At 40.7% G+C, this 12,450-nt stretch overlaps 1 protein-coding gene across 2 annotated transcripts; it reads left to right on the forward strand.

Annotated features, from left to right (window-relative positions):
- Positions 1–601: 601 nt before the first annotated feature.
- On the forward strand, positions 602–10,192 carry LOC115175560 (otolith matrix protein OMM-64). 2 transcript variants are annotated; one of them, XM_029734863.1, is made up of 23 exons: positions 602–704; positions 1,539–1,600; positions 2,142–2,165; positions 2,326–2,358; positions 2,611–2,661; positions 2,770–2,811; positions 3,042–3,080; positions 3,802–3,837; positions 3,930–3,983; positions 4,494–4,538; positions 5,000–5,047; positions 5,457–5,510; positions 5,753–5,890; positions 6,054–6,089; positions 6,215–6,292; positions 6,542–7,318; positions 7,496–7,591; positions 7,716–7,772; positions 8,251–8,298; positions 8,487–8,534; positions 8,933–8,998; positions 9,230–9,323; positions 9,433–10,192. In XM_029734863.1, the coding sequence occupies exons 1-22, from the start codon at positions 694–696 to the stop codon at positions 9,268–9,270; spliced, it is 1,884 nt and encodes a 627-aa protein (XP_029590723.1). In that variant the 5' UTR covers positions 602–693; the 3' UTR covers positions 9,271–9,323; positions 9,433–10,192. The 2 variants fall into 2 exon arrangements, with proteins under 2 accessions (XP_029590723.1, XP_029590724.1); XM_029734864.1 differs by having other exon boundaries at positions 4,500–4,538.
- Positions 10,193–12,450: the final 2,258 nt, after the last annotated feature.

The raw sequence follows: 12,450 nt of genomic DNA on the forward strand, positions 1-12,450 counted from the left end.
CCCATTCTTCTACTGCCATTGGCTCTCAGTTCACACCATAAAAACATCACAACATACCTACTTTATATCTGGCTACATCATACCCTTACCACTAGATAACGTCTAGGCAGGTAGTCTACGAGTAGCCTGCTACGCCAAGACAAAAGCGCAGAGTAATCACGTGGTTAAAATCCAAGAACATTTCCTGCCTAACCACATATCTGTGTTTTGTTCCCCAGAAGAACACACCAACCACAGCTCACTTGACAAACACACTTAAAAGCTCATGGGCAAACAAAATAAATAAAACAACAAAACAATCTACACACCTAAGTGATATGTGTGTGTACTTTGAGAGGGGGGCGGGGTGAGTGTATGCTATGAGTATGTGTGAGGGGCTGAATGTTTAGGGGAGATATATGGGGGATTGATTCAGATCAGAGGGGACTTAATACATAACACTGTTTGGAAACACAAACAAAGTTGTCAGAGCCTCACTCTCAACCTTATTTTAAAGGAGTGCAATGATGTTCCTCTGCAACCCCCCTGTCTCTCTCTGTGTCTCTCTGTGTGTCTCACAGGCTCTGCCCCCTAGGAGCGGAGGGAGTGGTGAAAGTATAAAACCCCTTGGGTTCCCTCCAGTCAGACTGTAGACCTACTGGAAACTATAGAGACACCTGAGTGTTGCCCCACTGGCTAAACTATCCCATCACAATGTTGTCACGGTAAGTGAATACTAACACAAGGATGGCTAGCTTTGGGTATTTATTTGGAACTTACATGTGTGTACGGGTACTTATACAATTACTCAATCTATTTGGACATATATCTGTATTCTTGGGGGAAGTTTTATTTGTCACTACATGTAGAATGAAACCTGAGAAGTTTACATCTGCTGGGGTATTTCAATGATGGCAAGAGGGGATAGTTGAATGAATTGTTTTTGTGTGGATGACAATGTGTTGGAAATGTATGTGTAGTTCTTTTTCTTATTTAAGATTTCCTTGTTCATTTCTAAACACCAATAACAATAGCATCAAAACCCAATAATGATTGTGGTACGAGATAAAATGATGGGACTCTAGACAGTCTTTAAAAAGCTTTTGAGAAGTCAGAATTTGAGAAAGTCTAAATGTTTAATAAACACCCTGTGTTTGACTTTTCATTATATTACAAAGATAAAGTACATAATCTAACAACTTTTCATTATATTACAAAGATAAAGTACATAATCTAACAACTTTTCATTGATGAACTTTTAATGAACTTTTAATTGGTTTTAGTGATCATTAATTATCCATAAGATATGTTGAACATAAGAATGGCCATAAGATACCTTTCCCTGCTGCAAGGTACATATATTCACATTTATTATAACGCTATGAGCAGGGGAAACACATTTCCTGCAACCTTCCATTCTCAAATAGTCCTTTTAAAATGTTCCACTGCCACTAAAAACCCTAAGATGGCTTCTAGTAGAACACAGACTATCTGTTAGACTAAATTATTGTTTAAAAAGTGAAGTGATCAGTTATATCTCTGTGTTCTTATTCTTACAGACTGTTGATTGTTCCTTTGATCTTTGCTTTGGCTGGTCTTGCTATCTCAGCCCCCGTTAATGGTAAGAAAACATTCAAGGTAACATTCTTATAAATCGTATAAATGTGGGTGAATTTAGAATTCTTCCATCAGTAACTACAGTTTAATAATAATGACAATTTTATAGTTATGTAGTTGTGTTTTTATTTAAGTTTAATTTCGTTCATCATTGTGACAAAACAATGGTTTACGCATTTCATGCTTCACCTTTCCAGTTATCCGGTTTAAGCTACTCTAAGCTACACTGCAAACATAAAGTGAGCAAATATACAAACCCAAATGACCATTACATAATGTTTAAGTGAGGAGGCATTTCCAATGTATACAGCGACCTCCATCCATCTCATTGAATCACAATGGGAGTCCTCTGCATATCCACAATGGCAGTGTAATCAGAACCCTGGTCTCTCTGTGGAGACATAAAAGAGGTCTGTTCTCCTTTGCCTGATGTGGGGTAGAGAGAGGAGTAGGGTGGGCCTCATATGACCCATTCACATGGAGCTAGTTCCCCAAACCACTAATCATGCTCCCCTAACGCTATCTAATGCACATTTATTTGACAGATGGAACCGAGGCAGACAATGATGGTAATGTGTAATTTGTGTTTTATCATGGCATTCCTAATTACCACAACAGTTAGAAAAGTACATGCTAATCAGCTTTGCTAATTAGAAGTGTTTTTGTATTCAGTCTGAACTAGTGTTTATGTTGGTGTAATGACACCATTCCTTGTGCTGTGTGTTTCAGAGAGAGCTGCCCTCTTGCTAGTGCACCTTAAAGGTAAGCACACTGACAACCCCTCCAGTCAAAGCCTACACATATAGGTTATATATGGATCGCTTCCGATATGTGCTTTGTCGTTTTATTTCATTTTCATTTGAAAACACTGGAATGAAACCTCAACAGTGCTAAAAATCAAACCATTTGACTGTTGCATAATTGGATACATTAAGATACTGAGTTTTCCAGTTTGTTATTGGCTTAGCTGGGTGATCATTGGCAAGGGGTGCTATGATACTTTTTTTGTCTCAGGTGACAAAGATGGCGAAGGCCTCACAGGCAGCCCGGATGGAGTCTCCGCAGGTTTGTACTGACGCCAATGTATCTCCTACCTAATACCTTCTTAACCACACAAGGTATGTACCATTTTATACCGACGGAAACTAATAAGAAATCCTCTGTTGTTCACAGGGACCACAGATGGGACTGATTCCAGTAAAGAGCTAGCAGGAGGTACGAGGGTCTGGGTCTGGGGATCTTTCCATCAAGGAAGAAGTTAATGTCATCTTGAGTGAATGATGTAGACCCAACTCAACTAGACTTTCAAGGAAACCAACTCTGTAGATTAGAGAACAAGAATGAATATGCTGATTCCCTAAGAAAGAAAAACATTTCCCCTCACAGTACCAGTGAACAAACATGAGAGAAGGAACACTGAGCTGTTGATCATGGTTTGTTTTTAGGTGCAGTGGATTCCTCACCTGATACAACAGACACCCCAGGTCAGTGTGTGTGTGTGTGTGTGTGTGTGTGTGTGTGTGTGTGTGTGTGTGTGTGTGTGTGTGTGTGTCTGTTGACAACACATGTTGAGCCGCTCCGACTATAATGTAAGAAACACACACCTAATCATTCATTAGCCACAATTATCAAAATTATAGCAAATAATTAGTGAGCAGACAAAATGGGCCTGCTATAAGACTATAAAAAAACACTTAACTATCCCCTATAGAGGATCTGCAATGGTGGATACTCAAATATACTGTATAAATACAGTATAACAACAGCAGCACCCCCCGGAACGTAGCTAAACAAATGCTTTCTAGACCAGACAGCAAATGTCTCAGAGTCTGATTATGTGCTGTGGGGCCATGCTGAAGGTTTGCACAATTGACAGAATAAACCAAAGGGGTCTCAAATCCAAGGCAAACGTATATCAAGGCTCGCCAAAAACCACGTTTCCCAGTTCCCCAAACCTCCTCATGCCATAACACATTGTTTACTTACTGTCATTCTATAACACCCACTATAAACTACATCAGATGTCTTAGAGGAATACATTATCTGAAAGACAGTAAGCCCAATCAAAACCAGTTACCAAGGAAACATGTAATGGTAATATTAATCTTACCCAGACAGATTTTAGTACTGAAGAGTCCATGGCTAAAACGTCTAATGCCAAACGTCTAATTCCAACTCACCTGATGTTTGTTCTTCATTTATCAGATGCCAGTAGCAGTGATACATTCCCAGACACAAACAGTGAGAAACCAATTCATTTTAAATTCAATGAAAAACACTCTATACTAGGGATTTCACAGAGAGCATCATACTCACCCTTCCTTGTCCTACAGACAGAGATACCAGCGTGGAAACTACAGGCAATCCTGATGACTCTGATGCCCCAGGTGAGACCTAGGAGCAAAATACACTAAGATCAATGATAAGGGTTAAGGGCAAAGGTCGAAATCATTCGATAACAATGCAGGATGTACAGATGCAGTCTTCTACTGTGTGTCACAGCACTGCGTGCCACACATTCGCCTGGGTCAAAATCTGTGAGAGAAAGTCAGACTACCCTAAAATGATTTCCATGGTGATGATGAGAATGCATGGCATTTGTTATTTCCCCAGGCGGCACTGGCCTGTGCTGTGCTGTCATGTGCAATTATTTTTTACAATAACTACTGCATCTGTCTGTCTACTTTCAAGTGCGAATTGGACAAACCTGGGGGAAGACATACTGCAGCCATACATCTATTGTCAAGCATAAATCAAATAAATCATTTTAGTGGCAGTTAACATCAGCAGCAAATAGATGGCCAAACTACTGTATGGTTATGTAATCATGTTCAATAACAAGGTAAGAAATGAGACAGTATTTTCATACCTTCCAATAACATTGTCATTATGTTAAGATGCAGCTGAAGCAGCAGGCAGCCAAGATACAACGGACGCAACCGGTGAGTGAAACAATACGTCTTAGAGAGATGTTCTTGCTACCCAATGTCAGTTGTCTCATTCTTTTGGACACAACAGTAACTTTAGTCAAAACAAAGATACAAAGTGAAAGGCAAGTTCTTCTAGACTAGAGTTATCATACCTAGTAATATAATAAAGTACAAAATGATAGTTCATCTGATACATAGTAATATAATGATACAGAAATACTGTTACATTACTAGAACCTTGAGCGGAGTTGCCAACAACCGGAAGCATCCGGTTTCCAGGGATACAGCTGTCTTCCACCTAGCTTCCTTTTCCGCAGAAAAGTGGATGTGGGAACTCCACTCAGGCGTTTCTTTTACTCCTTCTACATTAGCTTACATTATTAGCTGAGTCCACATGGCTACGTTAATGGAGGGATGTTGGGTAGAGCTGATGATGACTGGCAGTACATGATCAAATATGATCTGTTTTTCAGATGCCTCTGAGGCAGTGGCAGAGACCGTAGACACTTATGATATACCAGGTGAGGGCACATCTTGCAGCACATAAAGCAATGGCAGTCTTCACAACCACTGAGCCTAAATCTTCAAGTCCTTCATCACTGTTAATGATCATTTTGACTTGACATACATCAATCAATAGATAGACAGATCAACAATAAGTATTGGAATTGAGATACACCCAGTTATTGGAATCGGGATACTGACCCAGTTATTGGAATTGGGATACTGACCCAGTTATTGGAATCAGGATACTGACCCAGTACTCTTTAGTACAGGTCAAAAATAGTGCACTGTATAAGGAATAGTGTGCCATTTGGGACGTACCCTAAAACATTTAACTAATTCTAGACTAGGGCCACAATAACACTCACCCATTACAAAACGGCCATAAATTGTTTGAATTTTGACTCATTTAGTCTGTCTTCACAGATGGTGCTGATGACAGGGAGAAGGTGTCAACAGAGGTGTCATCAGAGGATTTGGGTAAGACCCATTCTCTCTGACTTACTTGCACAATAACCAAACTCTAACTTCACAGATCATCGGAAAATACTAACATTATCATTGTAATTAACATTATCATTGTATCAAGCATTATCATTATAATAAACATCATCAGTGTAACAAACATTGCTGTAAACATCAACAGGCCGACTTATAATAGATCTATGTTGTTAATTAATAAATATAGTACATTTATGTTGCTAATTCAATTATGATTTCAGACTCAGCAGGTGTGGATAAGTCTCCAGAAAGTGACTCCACAGAGTCTCCAGGAAGTGACTCCACAGAGTCTCCAGGAAGTGACTCCACAGAGTCTCCAGGGAGTGACTCCACAGAGTCTCCAGGAAGTGACTCCACAGGTAAAATGTGTTTAAAGCAGACATTGTGACAGTCCTGACACACACAATACACTGATCCCCCATTCAAAGCATTGATAAGTAGACAATACAGTATCCTGTCTAATGAAAATATGATTAGGTACTCATAATAAAACACACAACCAACTTTTTGTTTCTTTTCAAGATGAAGTGCTAACAGACGTGCAAGCTGACTCTGCTGGTAAGTATGAAGAACAACATCAAGGTTTTTATTGTAATGTTGTACTAGACAGGTTCATTGGCAATTCAAAGACATCAAATAATAGGTTACGGCAGTTTGATGACATAAATCATGTGTTATTGTAGATGTGACCAGTGATGACATGGATGAGGCCACAGAGACGGGCAAAGATGATGACAAGAGTGACGACAAGAGTGATACAGGTGTGTTTAGTTGACATTTCTGAACATTGATTGTCTGGGAAACTGTAATTTTGAGCTGTTCTACCCTTCAGTTGGTCATGAATCTGTTTTAGTCTTCATTCTCATCTGCATCCTCTTGATGTAGATGAGAAGGATGCCGCAGATGAAGAAAAAACATTAGATAACGACTCTGCAGGGGAGTCTGCTCATTGAAGGTTACGAACCCTATTCATTACCAGGATGTCTAAACACTCTGTTACTTGTCTGCAGATGCTGCCACAGACAAAGATGACAGTGATGAGGACAAGGACACTGAACTAGATGGTAAGGCCCGTGCAGAAGACACACAGACAGAGGAAGCGGCAGACAGAGACAGCAAACAAGGCGCTGCAGACTCAGACTCTGACACAGACGATGACAGGCCGGAGAAAGATGTCAAGAACGACTCAGATGACAGCAAGGACACCACCGAAGAAGACGACAAACCAGACAAAGATGATAAGAAAAACAGAGACAGCGCAGACAACAGCAATGATGACAGCGATGAGGTGATCCAGGTCCCCAGGGAGGAACCAGAGCAGCAGGAAATGAACCTGGAGGAGGGAGGAGTGATTGGCAGCCAGGAGGAGACTGTAGCCGCAGACATGGAGGAGGGGAGTGATATGGGGGACCAGAAGCCCGGCCCTGAAGACAGCATCGAGGAGGGAAGCCCTGTAGGGAGGCAAGATTTTGAGCCTCCACAGGATTCGGAGGAGGAGGAGCTGGAGGCAAAGGAGGAGGAGGAGCTGGAGAAGGAGGCAAAGAAGGAGGAGGAGTTGGAGGAGGCGGAGGCAAAGAAAGAGGAGGAGGAGCTGGAGGAGGCGGAGGAGGAGAGGAAACTAAAAATGGGGGACAGTCAGGAGGACAGTAAGGAGGACAATAAGGATGAAAGTGAGGCTGAACGAGACTCCAACAGTAAAAAGGACATTGGGACCATCGATACCCCTGAACCACAAGAGGATGACAGTGAAGAGGACACTGATGATAGCATGATGAAAGAGCCCAAAGGTGAGGTTACCACTACAAAACCATAGAAATGAAGCTAATAATTAGGCCAGGTCATGCGGTCAGGAAAAACAGCTAATAATGAAAAGTACATATGTGATTCCATGTAAAAGATGGTGTAGTATTGTTAGTGACAATGGTATTATATTGTGGTAACTGAAGCACTTCTTTCTGATATAGATTCTGACGATGCTGAGTCTGAGAAAGATGATAAGGACAAGAATGATATGGACAAAGAAGATATGGACAAGGATGATATGGACAAGGATGCCTCTGGTAAGTCTCTCTATCTTGTGTGTCACTTGATCACCTTGCCTGTTTTTCAGCTGACCCATGCAGTAGTGAATGAAAGCGATGTCAAGTAATTTATGTCAAACGGTCCATCATTTTCTTTTCATAGACTCAGAGGATGACCAATCTGAATCGGATGCAGAGCCAGGCGCAGATTCACACACAGGTTTATTTCCTCTGATCCTGAATAATATCACCGGGGCTTTCAAATGGCTTGTTCTTTAGCTGTTGTAACATTCAAATTAATTATTGTGGTTCAACATAATATATATTCATCGGTTCTTTAGATGAGGATGAGACCAACGAGGATTAACATTTTGAAAAAAATGCATGTGAAATAAAAAACATTGGCCATACGTATGTATTCTAAATAATGTATGTATTCCATACATATGTACGTATTCCAGATAATGTACGTATTCCATACAAATGTATGTATTCCAAATACATTTACAAATGTATATCACGCATTAAAATACATTACAAAATGCATAAAAAATACATTATTTGGCCATTTATTTTATTTCACACATATATCCTAAAATGCATCAAAAAAATATATTTGAAATCATTAGTTTTTCTCATATGTATGTAATAATAATTGAAATAGTAAAAACAAAGCTGATTCGTGTTTTTTTTCTCAGATGTCGATGAGATAGATAGGGAAGAAACAATGACTCCAGATTCAGAAGGTAAGGCCCAAAACTGACTTACTTCTTGGGGTAGTTACCAATGAAAGGACCAAGCATTCTAAGGCTTCCTCACCAGGGGAAGAAACAGTGCATTTATGTTCACCAGTCAACTCAGTCAACGAGCCACAAAGTAAACACATCTTTTGTCCTTGTGACTTTTCTGATCAGATGTCTGTTTGTTTGAACAGAGATAATGAAGTCTGGTGAGATGGACTCGGTTGTCGAGGCAACTGAAGGTAAGAGAGGAGACAGGACTGCCCTGCCTGATGCCTCCCACAGCTCACATCAATAGACACTATGCAGACACAAACATGAACACGCCCGTACGCACACACAAACACGCACACACACAGGAATCCAGGGCACTTTGTTGTAGCTAGACCAGTTAAATAAACAACTCTAATGAACTCACCAGAGGTTTGGTGTGGAGGACTGGCTGTGTTTGTGCTAAATTGCTTTAAATGGCCCCTTTCTTCTTCTTCCATAAGCCTATCCCCCCCCCCCCCCCCCCCACACACACACTTATCCAAAGCACATGATGAGGTGGGAATGACAAGTATGAAGAAGTGACAGAGCAACACATAGACAAAAGAAAGTTATTGGAATAAATGTGTTTCATTCTTTTCTCTGTCAGCCGTTCCAGCTGCCATTCTGGACCAACCAGACCAACAGGATGACATGACACAGGGCGCCTCGCAGGGTAATGTCAGCAGAACACTGCAACACACCAAACCACGTCAGCACTTTAATATATAATAATATATGCAGTTTAACAGACACTTGTATCCATTTTATGGGCGTCCATTTTACATTTCCATTGCAGACTTATTTGACCCGTCTGTCACTCTGACATACGTTTATTGTACGGTAAGATGCAGTCAGATGCTGTTGTATTCACTTCTATGTACTGTATATTTAATTTGATTTCCAGCCGCTGATGCTGCTGCCACCGCCCCGGCAGCCCAGTCTTAGCCCTGTGGGTTGAGCCCACAGCACGCTGTGGATGGAATCAGACATTTTGATAGGTACCTAAAGCCATACCCATTGATTTGTACTTACTAATGAGAGGAGAGGTATCCTGTACATTGAAAAAATATATATAATCATTTCACATTCCGTCTCCTTTCATTGCAGACCCATCATGGTGAATCTCACAGAAAACTGACAACAAGCAATATCAACAAAAACTTTAGTCAAATGTTGCTCTTAAGTTCTTTAACCCTCTTTTGCCACTCAAAATGGTGAAGGTGTGTGCAGTGTCTATGAGGATAAAATTAAATTATTCTACTTTTTTTGGTGTACATTACATTTTTACCCACTTTTTCACTGTATTGTTGTTTGGGTGGTTGGATATTGGATAAAATGGTCACTGTAGTTACACTCCTGTCATATTAACTAGAATATTGATCAAATGGTCACTATGTTCTCTTACAATGCCCTTGAGAAAACCAGAAGTCTGTTTTTTAATTCAGTCATTGTAGGTTTGGTATGTTTCTGCAGGGTTCCTACTGTTATCCTCCTGCTTTCATATGATGCATTGCTGTCTCAGTCCTTGACAGAAAGCTCAATTGGCACTTTGTCCTTCTAACTGATAACAGCTGCTACATTTGAAAAATAACTCAGACTGACTCACAGCTCAACATTCGTTTTTTAAATTATGAAAAACATTAGGTCATTTATACAAAATGAAGTGTACATAAGTTTTATGGCGCAACATTGTCTTTGATAAGGTATACAAAACAAATCTAGAGAAAGTAATAAAAAAGTGTGATCTACATTGGTCGGAAAGATTGTAAAATAACAATTGTATAGACATAATGAGAATGTCATTTGAATATGTACACGGGGGGGAAATCTAATAAAGACTGATTTGTCAGCAAGTTTTTGGGGATAATAGCTGTATGTGTGTGTTTTTGTGAATCAGTTGATGAAACGAGAAGCCGGTAAGAAGCCTACTCATGGACTCCCAGGACTTTCAAATCAAATTGTATTTGTCACATGCTTCGTAAAGAACAGACGAAATGCTTACTTTACAATAATATCAACTATAAATAATATGATAACATATCAAATGTACAAAATATAATAATAATCAATAGAGTTATGAGAATTTGACACACATGTCAAGGTCAATAGCCATGTTTTGAAGTTGCAAAGTCCTACATCTGGGGTCTGTGATAACATAGCACACTTGTAACCAACACAGTAATAAAAGGGACCACGCCAATGACAATGAGGACATGAAGAAGAAGCGTGAAGTAGCCTGGTAGCAATCCCTGTTTAGCTACAGGTAAGGCAGGGCCAGCGGACACACATTTCTCCTAAACAGTATCTTGAGACATTCGATCGACTGTTTATTATGCCTTAGAGTAGTGTTCAACACTCCTATTCCTGACAAAGCTTTCATTCTGGATGGATAGTGCCACGCCCTACTTTCCTTTAAAACAAGTCAGTGTCACTGTGGCGTTTGTCTTCTAAGAAAGCAGCATGTCATTGGCATTGCTTATTTACGCATTCCTTGACCTTGTCCTAAGAAATCTGCAAGAGCAGGCAATCCAGCGCACAAAAAAATCTATGCATTCTGTTTTAAAATGCCATACACACTGAGTATACCAAACATCAGGAACACCTTCCTCATTTTGAGTCCCCCCCCCCAATGTTGACTCCAATGTTCCCACAGTTGTGTTAAGTTGGCTGGATGTCCTTTGGGTGGTGGACAATTCTTGATACACACAGGAAACTGTTGAGTGTGAAAAACCCAGCAGCGTTGCAGTTCTTGACACAAACTGTTGCGACTGGCATCTACTACCATACCCCGTTGAAAGGCACTTAAATCTTTTGTCATGCCCATTCACCCTCTGAATGGCACACATACACACTCCATGTCTCATTTGTCTCAAGGCTTAAAAATCCTTCTTTAATCTGTCTCCTCCTGTTCTACACTGATTGAAGTGACATCAATAAGGGATCGTAGTTTTCATCTGGATTCTGGTCAGCTTATGTCATGGAAAGAGCAGGTGTCCTTAATGTTTTGTATACTCAGTGTAAATGACCAATAACATTGAACTGGTAAGGCTTTTGTACAGTTCACAGGTGTCCTACATTAAAAGGAAATAAACAAAACAATTCTCCAGCCCCACCCCAACATCAACATCTGTGATGCGTTTCTATGTTTTGTAGTGAAAAAGATAGAGGAAGATAAGTGTTTCCAATTCCACTTATCTTCCTCCATCGTTTTTTACTACAAAACATAGAAACGCGCCATTTTCACATACCGTATGTTGTGGTGGTGTTGGAAATGATGAAAATGAAGTAGAAAAATGTAGAAATGTCTCTTTAAGATAAAACAGCACTACACAGAAATCCATCTGAGACATTACTATTTGCTGTTGAATACATATTTATTTTTACACATGAACACATTCTGACAAGGTGTGACAACACGATGGTGGTAGGCCTGATCACTGACGACGATGAGACAGCCTACAGGGAGGAGGTCAGAAACCTGGCAGTGTGGTGCAAGGACAACAACCTCTCCGTTAACGTTAGCAGGAGGAGCTGATCATGGACTACAGGAAATGGAGGACTGAGCACACCTCCATCCACATCAACGGGGCTGTAGTGGAGCAGGTCGTGAGCTTCATGTCCCTCAGTTTCCACATCACTAAGGAACTATCATGGTCCACACACATCAACACAGTCGTGAAGAGGGCAAGACAACGCCTCTTCCCCCTCAGGAGGCTGAAAATATTTGGCATGGGCCCTCAGATCCTCAAAATGTTCTACAGCTGCACCATTGAGAGCATCTTGACTGGCTGCATCACCGCTTGGTATAGAAACTGCTCTGCATCCGACCGCAAGGTGCTACACAGGGTAGTGCGTACGGCCCAGTACATCACTGGAGCCACACTCCCTGCCATCCAGGACCTCTATACCAGGAGGTGTCAAAGACTCCATCCACCCAAGTCATCGACCTTTCTCTCTGATACTGCACGGCAAGCGGTACCGATACACCAAGTCTGGAACCCTCAGGACCCTGAACAGCTTCTACCTCCAAGGCATAACACTGCTAAATAGTTAGTTAAATAGTTCACCAAATAGCTACATGGACTATCTGCATTGACCCTTTTTGCACTAACTCCTTTGTCTCAT

This window comes from Salmo trutta, chromosome 36 (genome assembly GCF_901001165.1).
Source record: "Salmo trutta chromosome 36, fSalTru1.1, whole genome shotgun sequence".
In the NCBI taxonomy this organism is placed as follows: Eukaryota; Metazoa; Chordata; class Actinopteri; order Salmoniformes; family Salmonidae; genus Salmo; species Salmo trutta.